General features: G+C 42.7%; 2 protein-coding genes across 2 annotated transcripts; both read right to left on the bottom strand.

Moving 5' to 3' along the window:
* Nucleotides 1-13,358: 13,358 nt before the first annotated feature.
* CGGC5_v012570 (uncharacterized protein) lies at nucleotides 13,359-13,706 on the bottom strand (the record flags this gene model as incomplete). Its single annotated transcript, XM_066152718.1, has 2 exons — nucleotides 13,359-13,530; nucleotides 13,579-13,706. 2 exons carry the CDS (start codon nucleotides 13,704-13,706, stop codon nucleotides 13,359-13,361), a joined length of 300 nt encoding a protein of 99 aa, XP_066007961.1.
* A 6,873-nt stretch (nucleotides 13,707-20,579) lies between these two features.
* On the bottom strand, nucleotides 20,580-22,366 carry HAS2 (Hyaluronan synthase 2; the record flags this gene model as incomplete). Its single annotated transcript, XM_032030317.1, has 4 exons — nucleotides 20,580-20,825; nucleotides 20,890-21,184; nucleotides 21,307-22,161; nucleotides 22,281-22,366. 4 exons carry the CDS (start codon nucleotides 22,364-22,366, stop codon nucleotides 20,580-20,582), a joined length of 1,482 nt encoding a protein of 493 aa, XP_031889965.1.
* Nucleotides 22,367-27,574: the final 5,208 nt, after the last annotated feature.

Genomic DNA, 27,574 nt, shown 5'->3' with positions numbered 1-27,574 from the left:
CCCGGATAATTCTCTGCTTCACATGTCTAGCTCCGTGAGGCATTTTGCGTAATGCTTTCCGCGTCTCGGGAGTTGACCCCAATGTAATCGGCCCAGCATCGGCGCCGACACGGAGCCAGGTTGCAGCAATGCAGCCACAAAGCCACAGTAAGCTGAGCCAGAGAAACCGACGACCCCATCTCAAACACTAACTCAAGTTCGACGCCGATGCCTGGGTCTCGACTAAGACAGGCAGTGGTGGTGGTGTACTAGTCCCCACTTGGGGTCGTGATGTACAAGTCCGAACGCACCCAGTCGATCGGTACATCCACCGGGAGATAGGGGAGGCAAAAGAAGAAATTATTGCTCTCCTGCCCACGCCAAAGGGCAAGGAAAAAGAAAGCATGTGAAGAATGATCGACAGCGGCTCAAAAGTTGCGTCAGTGCCATTACCCCACGTTCCAGCCCCCATCGCCAATTTCCCCCTTCCCCGCGGGGTTTTGACAAGCGCGACAAGCCACTCAACGCAACCCATCCCAAAGAAGACGGTCTCCGTGGCCCATGGCACGAAACTCTGCCAACCTCCATCTCGTGTGGGATAGCACATGCGATTGGAAAATGCAAAGATAAGATCTGCTTGCAAAACCGTGTTCGAGATGGGTTGAGGAAAAGTCTGTGTGTTACTTTCCTTCCACATCCATCCGCTTCGCTTCGTCGCTTGGCCTAGATAAGCGCGGCCGTCACATCGGAGACATGCATGCACTACCTTGCCTTAGCTCGACACGGCGGGCGAAGCAGCGGCGAGGCTTCACCATTCCAGCGGCCTCATATACTGAAGAGGAAACACCGATGTGAAGAGCCGGGCGGACTTAAACCAGGCATCAGTCCCGTCAACCGTCTGTCATGATGTAGCAGCGTCATCAGCGACGGGTTAGATCGTAGGCATCTCGTAGCTCGATGTACCCCTCCAATCCACCATCTCTTTCGGCCATCTTTAGCCGGCATGTCGTTCGCGAATTTCTTCCTCTTTGTAAGATCATCCCACGATGGGCATATCTGATAATGGGACCGTTCAGCATGTGACGCTAGCACGCGCGACCATGAACCACGAGCCACCAAGTAGCGCCTTGTTTCCATTGGCCCGCTTCCTCGCCACAAGCAGAGAAGAAGAACCTGATGGAGAAACATTCTTCAACGCTCGTGACATTTCCTACTTGCTTCAAAGAATGCCGTCCGCAAGCAGGTATGAAGACACGGGCACATGCTGCTTGGTTGTTCCCCCCCCCTTTTGAATCTGGCCATCTCAACACGGGCAAGCTTCTCGTCTGAGCAACGCCAAAGTCCGAGTGTGGGCACATTGTCAACCTCCTAGTGGTGTTGCTGCAAGCAATCCTGCAGCATGTACGCTCAGACCTAGCCTTGCTTCTGTGCGAGGTCGCTGCGTACAGCCACGCACCATCTTGCCATCTTTCGCGGAGTAGCGACAAGTAAGACCTCGTCATTATGGGTGAACGACCACCCCAACCTCAATACTCCACCAACTGCTATACCTAGAGTGGTGGTGGTGGTGGGGAGAAAGGTTGGAGGGGTTGTGAGAGGGCGTGCTTCTGAGCTTTCTTCGGGCGATAGGCTCACGCCCTCGTGCCCGGGCCGGTCTCTGGCAAAGGCGACCAGGGCGTGCCCACATCCGTGTTTGCAGGGTCTTGACAGTCGGCCAATACTTTCTCTTTGCCAATTCTTCAGCATTTGCCAATTCCGCACTCCTCGGCCAGGTCTCGGTCGGTCCTTAAACGCCAGTGGGGGGGGTATTCTGGGGTGTGTTTGCTTTGGATGACCCTCGTTCCTTGGTGCGAAGTCGAAAGAGACGCTCTCCATGGCCCGTTCGTTTACGTCGTTAACCCCTCATAAAAAACAAGCGGACGACGCCGCAGCCGCGACATAATGGCTTGCTCGGACCACGATGGGGTCCATGGCACTGCCCGCCGGTATCTTGATTCTTCTCAAAGAAAGCGAACCATTGAGTTGCAAGGCTGAGCCTCAACGGGCCTTGATTGCGAGAATGGAACCGAACTCTCGCTGACCTATGTACGCAACCAAAGACGGCCGAGAAGCTCGAAGAATTGTGGATATCGATGCGAAAAGGGTGTCATGGCTCGGCTTAGGTCTCCGAACAGCGGCCCTCTGGGCAATGAGGCTCCCGTTAAAACGTGAATGGAATACTGTTGATCAGTTCAACGTTGTGGTGTGCGTGGGGGGCCGGGCAACGGGCCAACGCCGTTATTGCATGACGAGGTCGGAATGGAAAGGCACGCGCCTGAGATTGGCGACGTGCTCTGCAGAGCCCTTCATTGGTGCGGACGCCTGCCACGGGCTGACACCTTGATTCTTTTCGCCTGTTTGATCCCTCTGCCATAATAAGCTTATCGTCCTCCTCTGGGGGTCTGTTAATTAGCCATAGTGATAAATTAATTAGCCATAGTAGGGCCCGCCTAACCTGATCTAACTAACCAGAGGCCAGGGATCCTAAAAGTTACATAATTTTAAGGCTTTTAATTTTTATTGCAGTAATTAATATAACTTAATAAGATCTAGTGTTTTTTTGATTTTTTATTAAAAGGTTAATAAGGACTACATTAACTATTAATCCAGTTCTTCTAGCGCTAGTTATACTAGCAGCTGCTAATATATAAACTATATACCTTCTGCTACACCTTTTATAGCCTTACCTCTCGCTCTACCTCTTATTAATATGCCTCTTACTAGTAGTAGTAGTAGCAGTAGTAGTAGTAAGTTAATAGTATTTATACTGCTTACTACTAATACTAGTAAAGCCTACCTACCTATATATATATAAAAAGCATCCTTAAAGCGATTAAGCCTCTTATTAATAGTATAGATCTTATATAGCTTAGCTTATACTGCAGATTAGCCTCTACTTCTAGCCTTTATACTACCTCTTACTCTACTTCTACCTCTACTTCTACTATATAGCTAACTCTAAGGTAGCTTTAAGACTTTAAAGTAGGAGGAGTTATATTATATTAACTTAGTCTCTCTTATAGCTTAGCTAATATAATATTATAGCTAACTGAGTGTAGCCTTGGCTGTTTTAGTTTAAGGTTTTAATTTAAATTAATATAGTTATAGATCATTAAGTAGCTATAGGTAATAGATTGTCTTCTAGTAATCTTCTACTTATAAGTCTATTTTAAGAGAGGCTTAAAACCTTAAAATAAAGTTCTAAAAGGATAATCCTTTAAATATCTAATTCCTCTAACTTAAGTAATAAAATAGAGAATCTAAATCTTACGCTATAATATAAGATTCTCAAATTAAAGTACTAACTTAAAGTTAAGTAATAAGTTAATAAAAAATAGCTAAAGTAGTAGGGAAATATTAATCTCCCTATAGTAATTTATCTAAGAATAGCTTAAAGCTTAAAATTAAGAATATTAAGATTTTAACTAATAAGTATGTATTTTAGTATTAAGATAATTAGATAGCTAATCTTAAGTAAACTTATCTAAGCGTTTTGAAAAAGTTTAAGAAGGATTAGCTTAAGATTCTTAATAAGCTAGAATATATAGAGTTTATTTATTATACTTAATAATACTAATATATCTCTGATCTACTATTAGAACGTTTTAGAGAAGCTATAGATTACTTTAAGTTTTTAGAGTAAACTAAAACTCTCTTAAAAGATATAATATTCTAAGAGCTAAAGATTATATAAAACCTTATTAATACTAAATAGAAGGAGAATTAAGACTTTATTGATTTTAATAATTATCTTTAATCTTTAGAATATAAATTTATATAGCAACTAGAGAAAGAATAAGTATATTTTTATTATATAAAATTTCTTAAGGAACTTTAAAATAATACATATAAAATATCTATAACTCTCCCCTATATTTATACTAAATAGTTACTTTAGCTAATTAAATATAGTAAGCTATAAGGAAAAATTATAAATATAAAGGGGATTCTTAAGATTATAATAAATCTTCTTTAAAATATTACTATTCTATAAATAAATCTTAAGATTACTCTAAATCCTCTATTTTTACCTCTTCTCTATAAATAGGGAACTACTTAAATAAAGATAGCTAACCCTTAAAGTATTATACTTATAGTAGTTTTAACTATCTATCTCTAAAATACTTAAAAAAAGAGAAGGAATTAAAAAGAAAAAGTAAGAGATCTTCTACTATTTAATCTATAAAAAACTCTTTTACTTTAAGGTTAAAAAAAGCTAAAACTTTAAAATAGATCTTTATACTTCTCTTAAGCTTATCTTAAAGACTATTTATTATTTTTATATACCTATTTAAGTAAAAGGATATTAAGAGTAATTATATATTTTTACTAACCTAAATATTACTACTAAGTATAATTTAATTTTATTTAAATTTACTAAATTGTATAGATTAAATTAAGTTAAAATTAATATTTCTATTTTAGAAGTAGCTAATTATTTATAAATCCCTACTTATAAAGTATATTAAGTTCTATTTATAGTTACTAACTTCTAAAAAGCTACTTACTTATTTATATAGTCTTATATAGTAATTAATTATAACTCTTAGTAAAAAAGGAGCTTAATACTTCTCTTTATAACTATAATTTAAGATCTAAATATCTACTTAAGAGGTATTAAATACTATTAATAGTTTTAAACCCTCTCTTAGAAAACTTAAGAAGTACTTTAGATGTTTTACTTTACTAAAAAGGCTTAATTAGCTATATACATATATATAATTATTACTTTTCTAGAACAAATTCCCCTTTTAGATAAAGAGGACTATAAAGAGAGTAAACCCCCCTTTTTAGTTATTATTCCTCTAGAATTATTATTTACTACTAATATATTAGAATTATTAAAAGTAATTATTCTTCCTTTATAAAGATTTAATAATTATAAAATTAAGATTATAAAAGGAAAAGAACTACTTTAAAGGCTTATTTACCCCCTTTCTCTTAAGGAATTAGAGATATTAAAAGCTTATATTAATAAGAACTTAAGAAGTAGTTATATTTATATATTTTAAAGCCCTGTTAGTTCTTTAGTAATTTCTATCCCTAAAAAGAATAAAAGTTTATAGTTATATATTAACTATTAAGGTCTTAATTAAGTTATAGTTAAGAATTATTACCTTTTACTTTTAATCTCTAAAATCTTAGATTATATTATAAGTATATAATAGTTTTCTAAGATTAATATAAGAAAGGTATACTATTAGATCTATATTATAAAAAGATATAAATGGAAGACTACTTTTTATATATAATATAGACTATATAAATATTTAGTTATACTCTTTAGCTTAACTCATATCTTTACTATATTTTAGAATTATATTAACTTTATATTTAAGGGGATTATTAATATTTTCTATATTATTTATCTAGATAATATCTTTATTTTCTCTAAAGACTAAGAGATTTAAACTAAATAAAGGAAGCTTAGCTATATACTAACTTTTCTAAATATTTATTTTATTAAAAGAGTATAGATTTCTTAAGGTTTATCCTATCTCTTAAGGGAGTTTCTATAACTCTTAGCTATATAGAAGCTATTGCCTTATAGCTAATCTTAAAGATTTATTATAATATTTAAGTATTTTTAGGATTTTATAACTTCTATTAACAGTTTATTTTAAGATATTTCTATATTATAAAACCCTTAACTAAACTACTAAAAAGTAGTAAAAATAATAGAAAACTAAGCTTAATAGAGTTTAGTTAAGTAGAGTTAATTACTTTTTAATTACTCTATTTAGCTTTTTGATATACTTTAGTTTTATAGTATTTTAATAGTAAAAAGCTGATAAGAATTAAGATAGATATATTATAATTTATAGCTTTTAGTATTTTATTATAGAAATATAAGAATAATTATTAGTATCTTATAGCGTTTTAGTCCTAAATGTTTAAAAGAGCTAAACTAAATTAGTATATACTAAACTAAGAGATATATATTATTATTAAATCTTTTAAGATCTAATAACACTATATAGAAGGATTAAAATATCTTATAGAAGTTCTAACTAATTACTAGAACTTAAGCTTTTTTATATCTTAAACTTATATTATAAAGAAGTAAGCTTATTAGTATATTTATCTTATACCTTATAACTTTATTATTTATTACTACTAAAGTAACAATAACCTTATTCATAAGCCTTCTAGACGCCTTAATTATTATAATAAAGGAATCCTTAATCCTAACCTCTTATTAAGTATTTCTAAAAAAGTTAAACTACTATAGAAATCCTAACTAAACTCAACTAAAATTAAAAAGGTATAAAATATCTAAGTAGTAACTTAAGCTGAAGCTTAGTATATCACTAAGGATAAATCAGTATATAACTTTAGAATAACTCTAAGTTTAGAGGAATCTATTAAAGAATTATAGTCTATAGATTCTTAGTATTAAAAGTAATATCTCTAAATTAATAAGGAAAATCTACTTAAATATTAAAGTTTAGAAGCTAATCTCCTTAAGTATAAAGACTATATTTTTATTCCTAATAAAATATTAATTTAAATAGAGATTTTATACCTCTATTATAATAGTCCTCTAGCTAGATATTTTAGTAGGGATAAAACTATTAAACTTATCTAAAGAAAGTTTTAGTAGATAAATCTTAACTAAGATATTAGGGAATATATTAATAGTTATAGAGTTTATAATATAATAAAAACTAAAAGGTATTAACTTTATAGCAAATTGTAGCTATTATTATTATTAAACTAACCCTTTAAGAAAATCTTAATAGATATAATTACTAAACTCTTATAACTATAAGATAGCTAAAAACTTTATAACTCTATTTTAATAATTATAAACTAATTTACTAAGTTTTACTTATTCTTTACTATTAGTATAAGTATAACTATAATAAAACTAGCTAAACTCTTTTTTAAAAAAGTAGAGTTAGTCTATAGATCTCTAAAAGGTATTATTAATAATAGGGGGCTACTATTTATTAGCTAAATCTAAGTAGATCTTTATTATTATAGTAAAATAAAATATAAGCTTTTTATTATATTTTACTTATAAACTAATAGATAAATAGAGACCATAAATAAAACTTTAGAATAATATTTATACTATTTTATAAACAAATTATATTTAAACTAAATTAAATTACTACTTATAGTAATATTTATATATAATAATATAAGAAACTCTACTATTAATAAAGCTTTTATAAAAGTATTACTTAAGTATTATCTTAAGTTTTAAAAAGATCTTAAGGATAGGATCTAAAAAGGGGAGATATAAAGAGTAAGAGACTATTTGAAAAAACTAAATAATCTTTATAATAACTTATAAGAATCTTAGTAAAAGTTAGTAGAATCCTATTAGAAAAGGTATAATAACTACTATAAGAAGTAGGAGTTCTATTAAGGATGATTAGTTTTACTCTTGATGAGAAACTTATACTTTAAATCTAAAGAAAAGAAGCTATCCTCACACTTTATAAGACTATTCTAAATTTTAGATTATATAAGAAAGTAAGTATATCGCCTAGCTCTCCCTAATAAGTATATATATCTATATAATATCTTCCTAATTAGCCTACTTAAACTATAGAAAAATAATTAAAGGAGTAAACCTTTACTTATCTTAAACCTAGAGGATAAGGATATCTAATAGGAGTTGGATTATATAGTAAGCTATTAAGATACTAAAAAAGAATAGTTCTACTTAATTAAATAGACTAAATAGCTATTAGAATATAACTCCTCAGTTAGTAAAAATAATATAAATAATACTTAAAAAGCTTTATAATAATATCAAAAAGTATAAAAGAAATAAAAAACTACTAAAAGAAAAAACTAATGGGAGAATAAAATTATTTCTAATCTAAAGCTAAATTTAGCTAAAACTATAACTAAAGTATTATAAACCTACTACTTTCTCCCTACTAAAAAGTAAAAAGTATAAATAACCTTTTTAAGTAGACTAAAGCTATAATTCTAAGCTAAAAAAAACTAAATTGAGCTAAAAAATAAAACTATAAGAAGATAAAACTAATAAAACTAGAAAATTAACTTACTTAATAAGTAGGATTAAGTAGGGGAGGCTTACTAATAAAAGCTTTAATATAGTTTAAAATCTCCTAAGAAAAAGCTATAATATATTAGTTAATAACTAACTAAGAGGTATACTAATAAAATATATAGTAGAAATTAGTATAAACTATATAGCGCTTAAAGAGCTACTATATAATATAGCTAGTATCCTTAAGTAGAAAGAAGGGATTAGTATAATATTCCTTAAAATTAAATTAGTTCTAAAAACTTAAAAATTATGGTGAAAACTAAGGAAATTAGTTATACTTATTATCTCTCCTAAGTTAATATAAAGATAAAAACCTTAAATAGATATAAACTAATAATAGCTATATATTAATAGTTATTAAAGAAGGAAGTATACTCTTATTAGAAATACTACTTAACTATTAGTAAATACTTTTAAAATAAATACTAAAATAAAATAATACCTTAAGGATTTTCTTAGAGGCTAGGAATAAGAACTCTTAGTAGTATATAATATTAAGTAAATAAAAGATATTTTAAATTTATTTAATAAGGTTATATAATTCTATTTTAACAGCTTTAAATTCTATAAGATAAAGGAAATAAAGAAGTCTACTAATAATAAATAAGATGTTTTAATATTCACTTAAGATGGTTAGGGTATATTATATTAAAGCTTATTAATAAAAACCTTCTAAAACACCTAAGAAAAGTAGGATTATTATAGCATAAAAAGCTCTATAAATATAATATTAAGTATAATATATACTACTATTAAGAGTATAGATATACTTTATAAGGGGTAGCTTATTATAAGAGGTCTTACTTTCTTTTTATACTTTTATAGTAGTATAGATATAATAGAAGTAAAGCTAAACACTAAGAAAGCTATTATACTTAGGCTTATTTAGAACTCCCTCTAAAATAAGTAGTAAATAGCTATAATAACCTAATTAACTCCTACTTAAACTATTTAAGTAGTAAGAGTAGTAAGAATACTCTAAATAAATAAAAGGAGTATTATTAGAGGAGTTACTATCTAAGGAGGTATTATTAGAAGAACTAAATAAACTTATACTAAGAGAGCTAAAGTTAATATTAACTAAAGTAATATTAACTAAAAAGGCTATATTCTAAAGCTTAATAGTAAGTATAAGCTTATTATTAAAAGCTTCTTCTTAAACTTAGATTAGTAAAGCTATTAGACCTAAGGGAATAATAATATACTATAAACTCCTAAAACTCCTACTTATCTCTAAAATCCTCTATAGCTTAATTAATAATTATATTATTATTAATTTCCTTCTAAAAACTAATTAACTTAATACTAAAAATATATAAAAATATAACTTACCTAAGCTTTATATAAAAGCTACTAAATATCTTTAAGCTCTTCTTTATAGTTATACTTTAGACTAAGGGATTAAAGGATAAAATTAGAATAATAGTTTAAGGATTAATTACTTATAAGACTAATAAGTTTAAGATACCCCTACTATAGATCACTAGCACTACTTACCTCCATATAATATTTAATATTACCTTTAGCCTTATTAGTAGTAAAGCTAAGGATAACTTTAAGTAGCTACTTATTATGCTATCTTGCTAAGCTTATAAACGCTAAGTATACTGCTCTATAGTTATTTTTAGCAATCTTAATAAGGCTTTTAAGTAGTTATATTGTTAGCCTTATCTACTTAGGTATATAGCAGTAGATCTATATATAATATATTATAAAAAATATTAACTATTATATATAAATAAAATAGTATAAGCTTAATAATAAGCTAGATCTATAAGAGGCTACTTAGAGTATTACTTTTAGTATAGTTAACTTAGATTATATTATTTCTAAGTAGTAGGAATATAAGGATAATATTAATTACGCTATTACGTTTAAACTACTTAACCTTACTATAGCTAACTTTCTTAGAGGTGTTCTTATGATAAGGCCTTATAAGCCCTAGCGCCCTAGGCCTTCGCTAGGTTATTATCAGCTATTTGAAAGAGAGAGGCCTACTTCTAGCTACTACTTAGCCGCTAAAAAGTAGGCTAAGATTTAGTCTTTATTTAATATAGACCTTAACTATATTATTCTCTTAATCCTAACTACTATCCTATAATAATTCTAAATCTTCTTCTTAAGTTACTATTAAAATAATAATACAATATAACTAGTATTATATTAAGATCTTATTTAGCTAGTAAAGCTATAACGTTTAGCGTAAGTAGCTATAGCTATTAGTTCCTATATAAATATACTCCCTAGAGAAACTTATAAAGTAATTTAGAAAGTACTAATAGGGGTTTATATTATCTAGAGTAAGGGTTCTACTTTAGTAAAGCTAGCTAAATACTATATAGTAGTAGGGTAAGCTATACTACTAAGTAAATAAGCTATTATAAGCTAATAGATCCTTCTCTTTACGCTAAGCATCCTCTATAAGTAAGTATTACTTATATATTAAGTTAAATATCTTAAAGCTTACTTTTTTTAACTAATAGTAGTATTATAAACTTATTATATTTAAGTATAGTTTATGTTAACTTAGCTTTAGCGTTTTTAGTATATATATATATACATATATATTATTCTTTATTTTATCTTTTAAATCTAATTATAGAGGATATTAAGGCTTACTAGTATATAATATAGCTACTATTTAAGGAGCGTATAAGCCCCTTCTATATAAGAAGTAACTATAAAGCTATAGTTCTAATAATACTAAATAATAAAACTAGTAAACTTCTCCTTATAGGGAAAGTATATCTTAAGAATATAGTCTATAGTATACTTCTATTCTAAATAATATTCACAGAAGGCACTTTAAGCTTCAAAAAAACTATCTTTAGTAGGGGTATAAATATAAACCTTTTATATTATAATTATGCTATTTTAGGAGAAGGGAAAGTTATTATATGAGACTATAAGCATTATTTAGGTGCTATAAGCAGGTAAATTTACTTCTACTATTATATTAGAGGTTAGAACTATTATAGGATAGTAGTTAGGATTAAGAGAATAACGCAGTTAGGGTCTATATTAAATAAGGATTAAATCTTAGCCTACCTTTTAGCAGCTAAGTAGTAGCTAGAAATAGGCCTCTCTCCCTAAAATAGCTAATAATAACCTAGCGAAGGCCTAAGGTACTAGGGCTTATAGGGCTCTATAATAACTAGGTCCCCTTCTGAGGAACTATCCTTAGTTTAGAACTAAGATTAGCTAATCCTAAGCTTTTTATTAGAGGTTTATTAAGAAGGTAGTTACCCTACTTTACTTTCTTAGTTATTAACTAATTAGAAAAATTAAAGCTATAAGTTACACTTTTTTTATCTATATATTTATTTACCTCTAGTAGCTTTTCTATAATAGATTTTCTCTTCTTTAAAAGTATTTAGCTATTTATCTATATTTAGATTATTTTACTTTTATAATCTATAAATAATACTACTATAGATTATTAGCCTTATAGAGTATACTAGGAGCTAATAATATCTTATAATAATAACTCCTCTTACTATTACTTTTTATAATATATTAGTACCTCTTTGCTATATTGATCTGCTTCTCCTTGCGTAGTTAGTCTTTATAGTTTAATCCCTCTTACTTAAATAGATTAGGTTTTATATTATGCTTAATAGGTTACTAATTATCCTCTTCTTAGTATTAATAAGTAAAAAGAAACTAATTAAGAGAGCAATATTATAGCTATTAACTTAATTAATTAGGCTTTAAGTTAGGTAAGTATAATAATTAAGTATTTTTTAGGGTTTAATAGTAATAGTTTAAGCTAGTTATTCCTAAAGTTTAAGTAGATATTACTACTAAAAAAGAGGATTATAACTATATACCTTCTCTTAGCCTTTAGGCTAGAGTTCTTTCTCCTAAGGTTCTTTAGCCTATTAGTATTATTAAACGAGAGAATATTAAGGTTTTTATGCTATAAGTTAAGGTAGTTGCTATAAACTTAAATTATATAGTTAATATAGTTATTACTACTTCTACCTACTTTATAGAGAATTTTATAATCTATAGCATATAACTTTAGGGTTTTTAAAAAAAGCTAAAAGGAGGAGAATAAGCTATACTTCTAGGCGTAGAGGGTAGCTTATATGTTATACATATTAGTATTAGTAATAAAGTAAAGTAGGGCTTTATTATTAGCTTATTATAACTAATCTTTATAAATATTCTTATAGATCTAAGTAGTAATAAGTAAGGCTAAAGCTAATAATATCTTAATATACTTAATAATACTAAGGTTACTAAGTTACTACTATTATTATATATATATAGTAAGACCTTATAGTGCCTATTAACGCTATTATAATTATACTAACTATTAACTATAATAGTTTTATATTAGTTAAGAGCTTTATAATAGATAATCTTAGCGCACTATAGGTAGTTATATTTAACTAACTTACTAGTGCGTTAACTAGTATGTTACTTATATATAGAAGAGGTATAGCTATAGAGTATATTAATATATAAGATAGGGCTATTCTTATTATATACTCTATACTTATTAACCCTATAAATATATTTTTTAGAGGTAGTAACCTACCTCTAAGGCTAGGTTAAATAAGGTATTATAAGTATTATTAGTATTATCTATAAGAGGGATAAGATCTCTAATAAACTTAGTAGTCTTAGTATTATAGTAGTAGGGGGTAATTAACGCTATTAAGAAAGTAGTATAGTAGTATAGGTAGTTAATTTAACGCAGGTGTTGATATATACGCTGTAGTAGTTAAAAAAAAACGTTATATTAATAAGGAAATCTCTTATCTGTTATTAAGTGAGTGCTTCTAGTTGGTTAGATCAGGTTGGGTGGGCCCCACTATGGCTAATTAATTCTATCACTATGGCTAATTAACAGACCCCCCTCCTCTGACCATCTCATGTCCTCCTACAATTCGCGGATTCACATCTCGTAGCCGACCTGATGAGGCGTCGGCTCGTCTCATGCGTAGCTGTGCCAGTTCCAAGGACGAGATGGAGGAACCTTGGTGCATACAAGGACGCGAAGGCAGCGCTGACACAGCAAACTGGTTTCCGGGGCTTTCCCTGAATCAGGATGTTGAGGGTACATGGCGGGTACTGATGTTGTACCCCGAGGTCGAGAGGTCAAGGGCCCATTTGTTGGTGGCAAGGGCCCTGGACGTTTCCTCCGTCCACAGATGGATCCTGTGTCTCCTCCAGTGTCAAGTGTGCGGATTGACAGCGAAAGCTCCTGCGGCGGCCCATCTGGCCATTACGCCCTCTCACTGCAGCTAGCGTGTTCAAGGTGAGCGAACAGCCTGAATCAATGGGGCCAAACATGTCAGCGCCTTTCTCCTGCATGCTCTGGACCTCGACAACTTTGGCTCGAGATTGCGTCTTTCTCCGAAATGGTATTCCCGTGCAAGGAACGAGAGCTCGAGGTCACATTGCATTCGCTGCAGGCGCAACGAATCAAGAAGCCGGTGGCCGCCCATTGGACGAGACCAGACGATCTGAACATCAGAATCTCGAGGCAAGGTCCAATTGGTAACTACACGTACCCTGGCGACATATTCTTCAACGGCTCAACAACGCCGAAGATGCTTGTGTGGATCGAGGGATTGCTGACGGCCAGTTGGGGGTTGGAAGGTCTTTGCCATTGTTGGTTCCGAGTCTCGCGAACCTGCATGATAATGTACGTTGAGGTCGCAGCGAACCAAGGATGGTGAAGTGGGCTCCCCCTCCTGGGCCGGGATTTTTTCGAGATGCAGGCTCTGCCATTTCCTTTCTTTTTCTTGGTTGTCGTGGTCGAATTCCCCATATTTATTTCGCTGGCAGGTGCAAGGGACACAATGGACCCTGGTCGCTGAAGAAGAGCTGGCCCGGTCGATGTCGTGATGGAATGATGCTATCCTGCGGGGATGCCTGGACACGGAGGGGAACTGCTCCAGCAGGTCCCCATCCACCCATCCTCCCAGCCAGTGTCCTCGAATCGACGCGAGGGCGGGAAGATCATGAGCCTGCCCATCCGGGCTTGCTACGGACAAAGTTTGCGGAGAGCAGATTGCTGACAGGCAGACGTGGCATAGCGCACAAGACTACAGGCGCGCGACGCGGCCTGGATCGTGGGAGGTGCTTCCCCGGCGGATCTCGGTTGGGGGCATGAACGACTGAGATGCAAGTTGATGTCAACCATTTCCTACTGTAGCCGCAGGATCACGGTCGCGAGGCGGACCCTGACGCAGATGCATTGGGTTTTTTTTTTTTTTTTTTTTTTTTTTTTTTTTTTTTTTTTCAATGGCCAGAGCTGCTGGAGTTGATGCCAAGTACTGTATTAACCCTCACAGCGCATGAAGCGTTTCTGTAGCGCGAGAGTCTATAGCTTCTCAGAAATGATGATTCGAGCAACAAAGTGTCCGTCCTGCGTTACACGTCGGCGAGACGGGATGAGTATGGTACATTGTAGGCGGCGCGAAGACGACGCTGGTCCACCTGGTTGTCTCCACCGTCTTCCGGCCCTGATCAGCCTCCAAGCTCTGGGCGTGCGGAGGATCGTGACGAGGGTCAGGGCTAGGGTTTGTCGTTGCAATTGAAGCTGAGGAGTTGGAGCCGATGACCTGATGTTCCTTTGTTTACCCGCTGGAGAATGGGCATGGCGTTGCTGAGAATGGCACTTTGGGTGTCGGGGAGATGACGATCTGGGCATGGTGGGAACCCCAAAGGGCCGCAGGTCGCCAAGGAGTGGGTGGGCGAGCGTTGAGGTGCGGTTAAGGTGTGGTCAAGGTGAGATGAGGTGAGGCAAGGTGTACGCAGTACATAGTACTCCGTAGCTGGCGGGTGTCGAGGTGGAAGGATCTGCTTTAGACTCGGATAGCCAACTAGCTAGCTTAGGTAGCGTTGCAACCTCGTACATGTAGGTCGAAATAGAGGCTCTTGGCTCATCCGAATGTAGACTTGCCCGAGACCAACATTCCGCCAGTTCCAAGGTACGGCGAAGCCGACATATTCGAATTCTCGCTGCTGCGTGGTACGGACAGAAATGGTCGGGTGAGGTCATGGGGGTGGCAGTCATCGTGCTCGTCCGAAGCCGACAAGAAGCGCGCGTAGGTAGGTAGGTAGGGAACCTCGGTGGTCCAGCAAGGTACTTGTTGGTAGGTCGGTCTCAAAGCTCCCAGATCTGAAGGGGATTCAAAGACCGAGATCACCAGATGCCCCAAACGGGCAGCGAGGGGGTGGTGGTATGGTGGGGTGGGATGGCACTGCGTACGCCGTAGCTACACAGGACACTGAGCAGGTAGTTTGTAGCGGCAGGTATCTGGTGTATTGTGCAGCAGGTACCTTGTCTGTAGGAGGAAGTGGAGGGTGTGTTCGTACTTCCGCGGTGCCTGGGTAGGCAATGTAGGCAAGGCAATCTGTGGAGCGTTGTTGAGTGAGGTGGGAACGAACATGGGAATGGGAATGGCTTCGTCGGTTGGGCACCCCACCCCCTCTCTTTGCGATGATCCCGGTTCGCATGGGTGATGCAGACGCAGGTCCAAGAGGAAGAGGATAAGCGCGGCAGCAGGCAAGGGTGGGTTGCACTGAGGAGACATGTCCTCTTCATCTCTTTCGCCCATCCGACGGAGCTCTGCAGCCAGGACGGAGAGAGGTGCTGGCTCAGTTCCTAAAAAGAGAAACAAGAGTGCGGCAGAAGCATGGAGAAGAAGGACGCACCGAGGGCGAGGGCGCAGAGATGACATGATGTGATGATGTCGAGGCCGGAAAGAAGCTGAGATGTGACTGCCAGTGGAGAGGGATTGCGCGTTTCGGCATCGTAAAGAAAACTCTTCATTGATTATTCTTTGAAGAAGGTGTGGTGGTGGTGAGTCCATCCAACCTCAGGTTGTCTACCTTACCTAGGCAGGTACTGCTGCGTTTGTTTCGCATTTGGCTATCTGGGCAGGGCAGGGCAGGGCAGGCAGGCATGAGGGAAGAACCTGCCTGCGTGCTTGCCTGCCTGCCTGCCTGCCTGCCTGCTGAGAGGAAAGAATTTGAGGCTGGAGTAAGGTCAGGACCTTCCTTGCCTTGCGGCTGTTGGAAATAGAGGGCAAGTGAGCGAGCACGTACGGCGGAAGGTAGGTAGGTACCTGCTCAGGTCGTGGAGATACAGCGGCCGCCTGTGCGTTCAAGGGACCGCAAGTACCTCGTTCGTCCCTGCCCGTTTTCCCGTTCATCGTCGTCGGTGTCCGTGCGCCGAGTACAATGTGGCCTGTGCTTCCAGTCTGTTCCTTCCCCACCAACAACACGCTCCAGTGTCCAGTGTCCAGTGCCAGTGCCAGTGCCAGTGCCAATGCCGTCCGCGGGTCACATCGTCGTCCTCGTCCTCGTCCTCGCTCTTCGCTGTTCAAACTCCACCGTCCTCCACGTCCTCTCGTGCACTCTGCCACTCTCTGACTCTCAGCAGCTCCAAGGGCCCAGATCGTCGCGGGCATCGCTATTCCACACCCAAACCATACAATCATGTTCCTTGCCCCTCGTCTACGAGTCCGAAAAAGACAACAAATTGCCGTGGCGGCGGAGCCTGGTATGACATGTCAACGACCGTGCGCACGACGGCAACATCAGTCAGTTCCAGAAGGGTGTGCCTCCATCGACCGGGCTGCCCATCGGACGGCCTGGCTTGGCTGGCAGGCAGTGAAGATGGCAATCAATGCCCCGGCCACGGCGCGGCATCTTATCATGGCAGCACGATGCAGACGCAGACGCAGACGCTGTCGCAGACCCCGATGCAGATGCAGATGAGAGAGGCTAATAACCGTCTTATCATCATCAACCATTCACTCGTTCCAGCCACGCTAGACATTCCATCGCGCTCTCGGCGCCTGTGGCTCCTAGCTCCTCGTCTCAGGCCCGCTCGTCCGATCCCGTCCTGTCCGTTGGCTCAACCGTCCTTGTACCGTCCTCATCCTGCCTTTTGTTTCGCCCTCGTCCATTTACGCCGTCTCTATTACTGACACTCTTGACACAATCGGGGCCTGTCAATATCGGAGCCATGGGCAGACTATTTTCTTCCCTACGGATCCTGTCCGGCGGCAATTCTCTTCGTCTTGCTACCGCGCCGCAATTCCGTCTATTTCCTGCCCTGCGGGCTTTCGGTTGCCGTCATTCCTAATGCGTCTTGACTCGTGCCGTCGCATTGGTTCGTCCTCCGTCACCTCACAATGGAGCGTGTGGCACCATCAAGTTGGAGAAGACCTGCCAACAAACCAACAACAAGAAGCAAAAGAGATTTTTCCTCCCCTCGACCACCGGCCTTAGTCAGTCCTCGCAGCACACTGTGGTGTCGCGACCAACCATCACTGGCCTGTTGTCGCTCACTTCTCATTATGGACGACGGATTGGTATTGGCATTGACAAGAAACGACAGAATACTCCAACCTGTGGCCATGATTCAAGACGTTGCAGGCGTTGCAGAACCCCAATGCACAAGGCCTAGAACTTCCTTCACGCCGCAAACTCCCTGTGCTTAATACGTCTTCTCAACTTGATTGCGACACACACGCACACGACTCAACTCAAATTCTACACACACGGCTGCCAGGATTTCAGCCCACCAACTCAGCCCACACAGCACCTTATTAGTTCGACTTCTGTGACGACCGCTTGCATCTCTAACATATCGGCTCTTTGGAAGCCCGGCTTCGGGATGCACACAACCACCCACGAAAATGAGACATTGAGTAGTGAGCTCTTTTATTTCTCTTCCCCACAATGCCGCTTCCGATCTGTTGCAGCTCTGCAAAGACATCAAGATACGCGCGCTCTCGACCGTATCATGTCGTGCGTGTCTCCATCCGACTGCCCCCATCCCGACGTGCGATGTCTAGCATAGACTACATCTAGCCCCATTTAAGAGGGGTCGGGAAACACAGATCCATATTAATCGAGTCGAGCGCGAAACACGATCAGATTGGAATCAGGCTCACCTATGTCATCAATGGACCTCTTTTCGTCCACCTGCAGCAGCATCAGGGCCAGGGGTATGAATGGGAGGGAGGGGGAGGGGCAACCCAGGCATGCTCGAGAGCATGGGAGCACACGGTGGGCTGCTCGATAACGTAAACAAGGCCGCCGGACGGTATCCCCAGTCCGTCGAGAAGGCTGCCAAACCTCATCTCTTGACCTCGAAGCCTAGCTTCCGATGTCTTGATTGGACCGTGTGGTCTGGCCATCTCATCTCACCCATCCACCCATCACGACTCGTCTTCGTACTCCTAACGAACCAACATCCGGTACCTGCTAGGCACAGCTCTTTTCGTCTTGTGAGTCGGACCACCCTCTTCTTTCCGACAGCAGCAGTACGGTTTTTCGATCCAAAGATTGCCGGCCTGCGGGGTTTTTACGTATATTCAAGTCGTCACCTGCCTGTTCTACCCGTCGAGAGTGGAGACGGGAAACCTTCAAGTATCTGAGTCCGGCCGCTTAGTCTGGAGAGCTCTCGTCCTGATCGAGCCAAGTCTCGAACCGTTCGATGGGCTAGTAGGGATGGAGGGGTGTGTGAGATCTCTCAACCACCAGCCACGAAAAGAGAGAGAGAGAGAGAGAGTACGCGCACCATACATCCTCTTTACCAGGCTAGCCCACTCCCAATCAGCCCGCCACTGAGACATTGTGCCACAACCTAAGAAGAACGACCTCAGAGTCAGAGAGGCACATGGACTTTCACGATTCGGTAACAACAACACCACCACGAAACAAGAGTCCTGGCAACAAACGACCACCCGCCAGTGTCGTTGTCATCCACAACGGTCGTCTCTATCCACAGACCGTTGTGGATGAGCCGGATGAGCCAAATACCCATCAAATAGAGCGGAGACAGGCCCGGGCCAAATCCCTCCTCCGAGAGCCTCGTGCTTCGTCGGCAATCTGTCATCCACACCCTTCCCCCTCCCCCTCCCCTCCCCTTCCTACCTTAGCTGGTCGGAACCCCACCAAAGCTGGGAAGCAGAGACGTCATGTAAGACAACGACACTGGAGAATGACACCTCCACACCCAAAACCCACCACCACCTTCCCATCCGTGACGACCGTAAACGAGGCGCATGAACATGGCACAGCCGTGGGATTTCCCCATCACCCCCCAGAAAGGGTGATATCTCTCCCTCATCACGAACCGGAGATTTTTCTCTAGCTGGCACCTGTGGCTCCCCTTACCCCCCATGCTGTGTAACCCGTCATCGCAGCAAACCAGATATCGCGGGTTCCCCGGAACCGCGTCTGCTGCGCGTATCATCGATAATTATTGGGGGCCATGGGACATTCGGAACCTCATCCCCGGACATGGATACGAAGACGCAGTCATCTGCTGTGTAACGGCCCACCGCGTGGGAAGGCACGATACCTTGCCTTGCCTTGCCAGCCTTAGTCCGATCGGGGAGGGGGGGTGTTCGTTCCCGAGGAGAAACAAGCAGTACCAAGTAGCAGCAGCTGGTCGATCCCCCAGTTCGTCAACGCGGACGTCGTGTGCTAGGTTGATGATGTTCGTGTCCCCCTATTGGTTCGGTAGATTACATTTCTCCTTTGACAACTGCAGCTTGCCGTGACATGACGAAGTACCTGCCGTGACGAAATATCATCATGATCATCATCTCGAGCATGGTGTTTTGATGAAAATTTGGTTTGAAGGAAAGTAAGCCCGGCCGAACATCACAATCATCACCTCGCGCATGGTGTTTTCATGAAAAAATAGTTTTGAGAGTGCTTTCATTTCTTCACAGTCTACCGAAAGCCTATCGTCTGATGAGAGAGAGGAGAAAATCATGAAGTAATAATAGTAGTAATAAGAGACCATATGGGTCTAATGCTTCTTCTTCTCTCTGTCTGTCTGTCTCGCCTCTTTTTTCGTTTCGCAATGGATAACAGAAAGAAAATGCCGCCGTTCTTTGGAGGTTTTTGGGGGAAATATAAAAGTCAAACTGCCTGCCCGCCCGCCGCGCGATGCCCTTCCCGCTATTCTTTTCGGGAATGATGAAAAACCGGAAAATGAACAGAAACAGAGAAATAGAGAAATCACAAAGGCCAACGATCCACCGTTTCCCTTCCCCCCTTTTAGTTTTTGGCAAAAAAAGGTAGAGAGAAATTTCCAGAGACCAAAATCGTCTCCAGAAACAGATGACCAAACCCATAACCCTCCCTTCTGTCCTCCCATGCATGCTGCTTCAAAGATGCCATGGATGATTATGATCCGACACACAATGTTGCTGTGCTGTGGTTCCGTTTCCGTATGCGATCGACCGTGTGTGTATCCATCGTAGAAAGAAAAAAAAGAAAGAGAAGAAAGGACAACACAACTTTTTCCCCCGCCTCAGTAACCTTTTTGGTGGGTGATTTTGTTTTCCGGTTAGAAAAAAGGTCGCAAGAAAAGGCGCTGATGTCGCAGTCGAAATGATGACCGCGACCAAACAATCCTCCCATGTTCCCTCTCCCGAAAAGTAGGGAGTCACCCGGCCAGAGTCCCGTTTCACCTCTGGCAAATTCCATTCGTTGCAAATTCATAATTCGTAAAGTGAAGGTCATGCTTTCGTTAACCCGAAGGGTGCTCCAGGAGCGAGAAGGTGACGTGAGGCTTGATGCCCTTGGCGGGATGGGTGTTCATCCGGACAGCCTGGGGTCTGCGGGGCTCCTGCCACTCGGAGACCACCTTCTCGGTCATGCGGTAGCGGACGAGGTCGCCACCAGGAGGAGTGGTCAAGCTCATGGCGCGCTTGGGACGAGGAGTCAGACGGATGTCATCGTTGGTGTCACCGTCGGCTCTGCTGCCCCAGGAGGTCTGTTGACAAGGTGTTAGCTAGACTGGCAACGAAGAAAAGCATGCATCAAGAACGATCACTCACCATCTTGAGGGTAGACAGAGCGTAGAGCTTGATAAGACCGTGGCCCCAGCCAAAGACGATGGAGACGGGCAGGAACATGAGGTCGCTGGGGTTGCGGCGGAAGAGTCCCATGAGCTTGACGACCTTGGTGAAGCCGAAGACGAAGATGATCTGGGCCCACAGAGCCTGCTTGCGGCTCTCCATGTCCCAGTCGGCGGTACCCTTCCACAAGGCGAAGATGATGAGGGGGTCGAAAAGGAAGGCCAAGGACGTGAAGGTCGCAATGTGGAGAGCGTAGGTGCACCAGGGCTGCTGACTGCATTCGTGATTGGTTAGCCTTCTAAGACATCGATGCAAGGTGCGGCGCAGATTTGGGGTGAGCAGGGATTGGGATCCTTGCTCATTGGTTATGGAGGGGAAAAAAAGAATTGCACTCACGTAAGGACGTATCTCTCCTTGACAAGGCTGGTCCAGTTGCTGCGCCAGTTGCTGCGAGCCCAGCGGGAGCACTGGTACAGGAACTTGGTGCTGTTCTCGAGAGTGGTCTCAAGCTCACACTCGCGCTCGTACTGGATCCAGGTCTTCCACTGGTGGCTGACGAGCCAGCGGGTGACGAAGTTGTCGTCGTCAGCGTTCAAGATGTACTTGCCCCACTTCTCAGTCTTGAAGCCCTCGAGGAAGTCGTGGCTGGAGAGGATCTCGGAACGGTAGGCGCCGGTTCTGCCAGACATGCAGGAAGTGCCGCCATCGATGTTGTGGGTGGCGGAGATCTCGAAGTTGCGACGCTCAATGTAAGCAGCGCCGAGCCAGTTGTAGATGCGAGTGGACCAGTCACCCTCCCAGACGCGCTTAACTCTCTGGCAGGTGCCGACACCACCGATCTTGGGGTCCTCGAAGGGAGCGAGAATCCAGGGCATCAGAGTCGAAGGCCAGGTGACATCGTCGTCAGCCATGATGGTGATCTTGGTGGTAACCTTGGGAAGAGCCTCGCAGACCTGGAGGCGCTTGTTGGCGATGGGAGTGGAGTAGACCTGGACATTGGGGTGAGGAAGGCTGCGAGCAAGCTTCTCAAGAGCAGCTTGCTTCTCAGTGGTGGTGACAAGCATCAGAACGTGAGGGTTGCAGGCGAGGATGCTGAGAAGAGAAGGACGGAGCTCCTCGAAGACATTGTGAATGGTAGGGATGATGACAGTCACGTCGTCGGCAGTGAAAGTCGGCTTGCTGGGAATGGGCTTGGACTTGTAGACCCAGTGGCTGACGCAGTGGACGAGCAGACGGGTGTATCGGTGAAGCCTTGAAAATTGTTAGCGGAAAGAAGCTTGGGAACAAATTCAAACACCACGGGCAAGTGAAAAATCCAGCCAGATGGTTCTGGCAGGTGAGGCAGATCGTGAGAAGGAAGGCGCGCTTACCAAAGGGCGATGAAGAGGTACATCCAGGCGCTGGGGGACCAGCCAAAGCCGAGATTCGGCAGGAAGATCTCCATGACGGAAGCCATGGTGATGAATTCGTTGGTTTGTGAGTGTGTGATACTGGGGGAAGGGGGAAGTCTGAGGAAGATTGTTGAAGAGGGGAGGAGTGGTTGTGAAAACCTGCGAGAAGAAGTTGCAGGTTGCGGTGGTGAGTTGTTGTGGAGGAGGAAAGGCTTTGTTTTTTGTGTGCGCCTTCTGAGAGAAATATTTAAAAGAGGTCTCGGTTGCAGGTGTGCGTGCCGGTCCTTAGCGTGCCTTTCTTTCAAAGGTCGTGGTGGTGGTGGTGGTGGTGGTGGTGAATTTTCGAGTTGCCTCGTGGCCGGTGGTGGTTCCTGCCGTTTTTGATGGTGCAGAGGTCGTTGTTCTCGGGTGAAAGAGACCCACTTTTGAGGTGAAGAATCTGAGGTGGTGAATTCGGCAACCACGCTTGAGAGCTTCCTGCAGCTTCAAGACAGTGTAAATGCCTGGAGATGGAGTGTGAGAGGAGGAATCAGGACACTAGCTCCCAAAAATTCCCTGTTACCAGCAAGGTATTACGCTCGTAGGCCAACAGCGGTGGATGATGGGGTGGGTGGTAGTCGAGATTTCCGGGGGAGGATCGTGCCTCTCTCTCAGGTCGAGTAGCTTGCTTCCAAAGCCTCTCTCGCGTCTCGTCTTTTCGCTCTCGCTTTCTGTCTTCGCTCTATCTCTCCAAGTCTCTTCTTCCGTTCTGTCTAGAAGGACCCAAGCGATCGAAGTGGCAGATCGGACTGTTAGAGCGCCTTGTCTGCGTCCGTTCAAGTGTGTGGTATCAAAGAGTGACACGGGCAAGACGGATGATGTCCAACACCCAAGCCGCGTGTATGGGTTGCTGGAGGAGGAGGAGGACAAGGAAGAGGGTCGAGGAGGAGTCAAACAAAGGTATTATACAGAGATGAAAGACGACTATGGAAACTCAGACCATTGCGCGGACCAATTGGTCTTTTAAAAAAACAACAATGACCCAAGGGAAGAAGTGATGAGGTCGTCCGAGGTCAGAAGAGCTGGGCGAGGGACAAGGCAAGGATATATAGCCAGATGTGGTCGAGGTGGGTTGCTAGCCATGCCATGGGTTGTCTGAACAGATGCACCAGTGCATTAAGATGGTGCTGCTCCCCCATCCAAACAAGGTCATAAGTATATGATAAGTACGCATGGAGGTGTCTAATGTAATGGGATGGATGTATGGAGTGCTGTTGTCTAAAGGACGGCAAGTCGACGGGTCTGAAAAGGTACCTCGTCTAGACTGTCACATCCTCGACTTTTCGACTTTCTTAGCAGCTACACCACACTTGAGAAGGCAGTATGCATCACGTTCATCTGTAAGGGTATTGGAGAGGGGGAGGGGGAGGGGTGGTCGGCGGTTGTATCGGGGGTGGAATGGGGGGGCGTGTGTCGGCCGTGTGGGCGTTGCAGAAAAAAAGAGGCAAAAGGCGCGTTAAATCAACATCTCTCCTATGCAGACCCCGGCAAGGGTTTGGTTTGGAGGATACATGGCAGGTACTTGCGCGTACTTGGAGGGGAAGAGTCCACCCACACGATACAGGTATCTCTCTCTCAGTGTCTTTTACTGCCCTCCCACACACACAACGAGTGCCCTCTCTGCCTGCCTTTCCAGCCTGCGTCTGCCGCTGCCGCTACCACCACCACTACTGCCATGTATGCTGCAAGTCTGCTGCCTCTTGTCTCTAAGATGGGCTGGATTGGCGACCGGCTAGGCTTGGGCTGGGGCTTGTGCTTGTGCTGGGGTTGTGGATGGGGGACCCAGAGGCTGGCCTTTGTGGCTCCGTGTTGGGACGACGCTTCTTTAGCAGAACAGTCAGATAGGCCCTGGTATTGGCAGGTTTTTTTTCTCCCGGTTGACGCATCGCATCGGCCTGGCATCAGCACTTGCGAACAGTAGCGTACCGATACGTTCTTGCATAGCATGGTCTTGGTTCCCATCTCGTCAACCTCACCACCGAGAAGTGAGTCTTCGCTCCCGTCGTGCGCCGTCGACCGGCACGAAATGGCAACGGAAGCAGGTTTGGGGGCCACCAGGTGCCTTGCCCTGCCCTGCGCTTCCCATCTTCCCTGGTCATTACCTAGCTTCGACAATGGAGTCAACCACGGAACACGGACCACCGGCGGCGTCCTAGACCCTCGATCCTCGACCCTAGGTTGGAACCAAACGGTAATACAGGTAAGCAGTCAGAGGCGGCTGGAGCTGCTGGTCCCTGCTCGCCTCTCTCTATTTCCCTTCGCTCCTGTTGGCCCCCATTGTCCTATGGACGGACGACTGGGGAAGCGCGAATCACAGGGCGGAGGCGATCTGGTGGGGATGGGAGCGAAACGACCGCGGCCTGTGGAGGCTACGGATAGAGAGGAGACGGGCCTGAAGAGTTGAGAGGGGCAGCGAGGACGAGGAGGCGACGACGGGCGACAAGAAGAGGTTAGCAGCTTTTTTGTTGGATGGATGATACCTGCCAGAGCCTAGTGTAGCGCGCGAATAACGCCATACCCTGCGCACCAGGGAGGGTCCTTTTGCTCTTGGTTGGTGACTGTTCTCCAGTCTCCGTGGTTGAGCGGCTAGTTGTTGTGGAAAATGGCAGCACGGCGAGATTTGGAGATCCACTGCTCGGGTGGGCAGATTCCATCATTCGTTTGAGTACGACCGGCCATCTGCACATCCAGAGACAAAGGTGGGGAGCAGACGCCTGGAGGAGCTGCTGGCGACAAGGACCAGGAACAGAGCCTTTCCGTCGATGGTGTTGCAAGATACCTGGCGCGGAAAAGACACAGGAATTGACCTGGTCAGTTGCAGCAGTCGAAGAAGAAGGGAGACATGGATCTGGCCTAGACAGGCTAGATGGTGTCAAATCGACTGGCCGGAGAATTGCAAGAGAAGAGGACCAGAGAGCAGACGGGCATGGGAGACGAAACGAGATGAGAGAAAAGATGGGATTTCGACGGCAACAGCAGCAGGCCACCAGCAACGGCAGCAGCTAATTCCAGGCAAGCCAGCAAGCATCCATCAGTAAAAACAGACAGCAACATGGACGGGCTGGCAATGCGACTGGCACCTTTAGCCGCAGGCCCGCAAAACTTGTGGTGGGAGGGGTAAAATCCTGTAGAAAAATTGGAGAAACAGGAACCTCCTCGCAGCAGCTTCGTAGCTATTCGTAGGCGTGAGGAAGGCTCGCGCGCACTGACGAGACCCTGGCCCGAAAATGGCCTGGGCCATTGTCAAGACCCCCAGTTTTCGCATCTGACAAACGAGCGGACGGCGTGGAGTCAAATCGAGCGGATGAACAAGCATTTGCGCTGCTTATTATGGATACTCGTCTCTTGTCTGGCCCATTATCAAGCAGAGACCAGACCAGACTGGGACAAGCATGCCGCCGCACGTAGCGGAGCGGAGGCACGCAGACTGTCTGCTACGGCTTGCGTTTCTCTGTTTCTTCCTCAGCCTCTGCTACTAGCCTGGGGGGGCGGGGGCTGTATGCGTATCTGTATCTGTCTCTCGTCTGTATCTCGTAAGATGGCATTCGTACCCGTACCACGCAACTTATCTCTCTCGGACCTGCAGGTGCCTCGACTGATCGATCCTCCGAACAGACCGGGACGCTTCTCGCGTCTTTCTTGTCTCCCTCTTAATTCCAGCCTGTCTGCAACGGACATGGCTTTTGCTCTCCACCCTGAAGATTATCGAGCGAGGATGAGAGCATCCGTATAGAGGGTGTGTTTGTGAGTGTGTGTGCGCGTGCGTATGTGCATGCAGTAAGTGACGCGAGGTGTGCTTGACTATTGCAGTTCAGAGCAACACCGTACAATGCAATACAAGTCGTGGTTGGATGGCTTTTGCTGCTCTGACGATTCTGATATCTGATGAATGGTGCAGACAGAGCAGTGGCAGACGCAGCGCCGTTACTTTTGCACTCGCATTCTTCAGTCTGACCTGCCATATTCCGACGACAGGACCGACAGGGTTGACGTTCCATGATGGCCATGATCCTTGCCTTCCCTGGCCGGGGCGAATGCTGTTTTGGTGATGATAACGGGCCCCGGGGTTAGCACTTGCAAGAGGGCGCGAATATTTCCCGTAGTCTGTAGATCGCCATCCCCAAGGTTGATTGACTTTGACCAGACGTTGGACCGAGCAAGCGAAGAGCCACCAAAACCCCATGCTTTGTCGTCCTGCGGAGCGAGGGCTGCGGCACGGCGGTGGAGATTTGACATTTGAGTCTCCATCAATCAACTGGTCCGTAGTTTCCCGTCTCATTTCTGCTGGTCTTCGGACGACATGGAGGCTATTCTTGCCAGAGGTCCGGACCGGATGCACAGACAAGCCCAGCCGGCTGTTTGTCACACACACGATCTACATGCCCTTTGACTTCACCCGTGCCGTCCGAGTGCGTGTGCGAAGGATAGTACAAGCCAGCGTAGGCAACAAAATCCGCAAGTCAGGCATGTGCTTCGCGCTTTTCGTGCGAGGCGGGAAGAAAAAAATTGTCAAAAGGTAGTATGTGCCGCTGGATTTGGCTTGTGCCGGCCGCTATCTCGGGGTCCCCCTCATTCAACTGACCACCACATCGAGCTGGTGTGTCCTGCAGCTCCAAGCCATTGAAGCCGTTAACCTGATGGGAAAGACCTAAAACTGCGAATTGCGTGCATCTGCGTGAGACAGTGATCAGTCCATCACACCCACGTTTAGACCTGACATCAGAAAGCACTTGCATGGTGTAGGTGCAAGACGGCAAGGACGAGGTGTGATGAATAGATTAGGTGTGGTGTGTAGCGCCAAGTTGCGGACTTGTTATTCTGTCATGATCTCGATTACATGAGAGGGGAGGGCTCGCAGGACGAAGCCTTGCTGTATAAGGACAGAAAGACGTCGTGCCTTTACCCAGACGAGATAGGGATCCGTTAGGGTCTGCTGGAGATGATCGGGGCATGGGCTTGCGTTAGGTAATGCGCTGCGGAGGATCTGGATGGACGGGATGGAACGAGACAAGAACAACGGTGTTGGGACTCGTAGTCGGAGTTGTTGGAGGTAGCAAGGCGAGTGAAGGCGAAGAGCGGCCGGGGCTGGGTCGATGGGTGTGGCTATCTTGCTGGGTGGGCTTCGATTATGGATGGTTGGGTGGCAGCCGGATCGGCCATTCGGCAACGGCTGCCACATGCGGATGTCCCGTTTTGTGAAGCCGTTGTCTTTTTGCATGATACAAGCAAGCCCG

This window comes from Colletotrichum fructicola (assembly GCF_000319635.2).
Source record: "Colletotrichum fructicola Nara gc5 chromosome Unknown KSG_Nara_v1_contig07, whole genome shotgun sequence".
In the NCBI taxonomy this organism is placed as follows: domain Eukaryota; kingdom Fungi; phylum Ascomycota; class Sordariomycetes; order Glomerellales; family Glomerellaceae; genus Colletotrichum; species Colletotrichum fructicola.
This window is presented reverse-complemented; position numbering and strand designations above follow the sequence as displayed.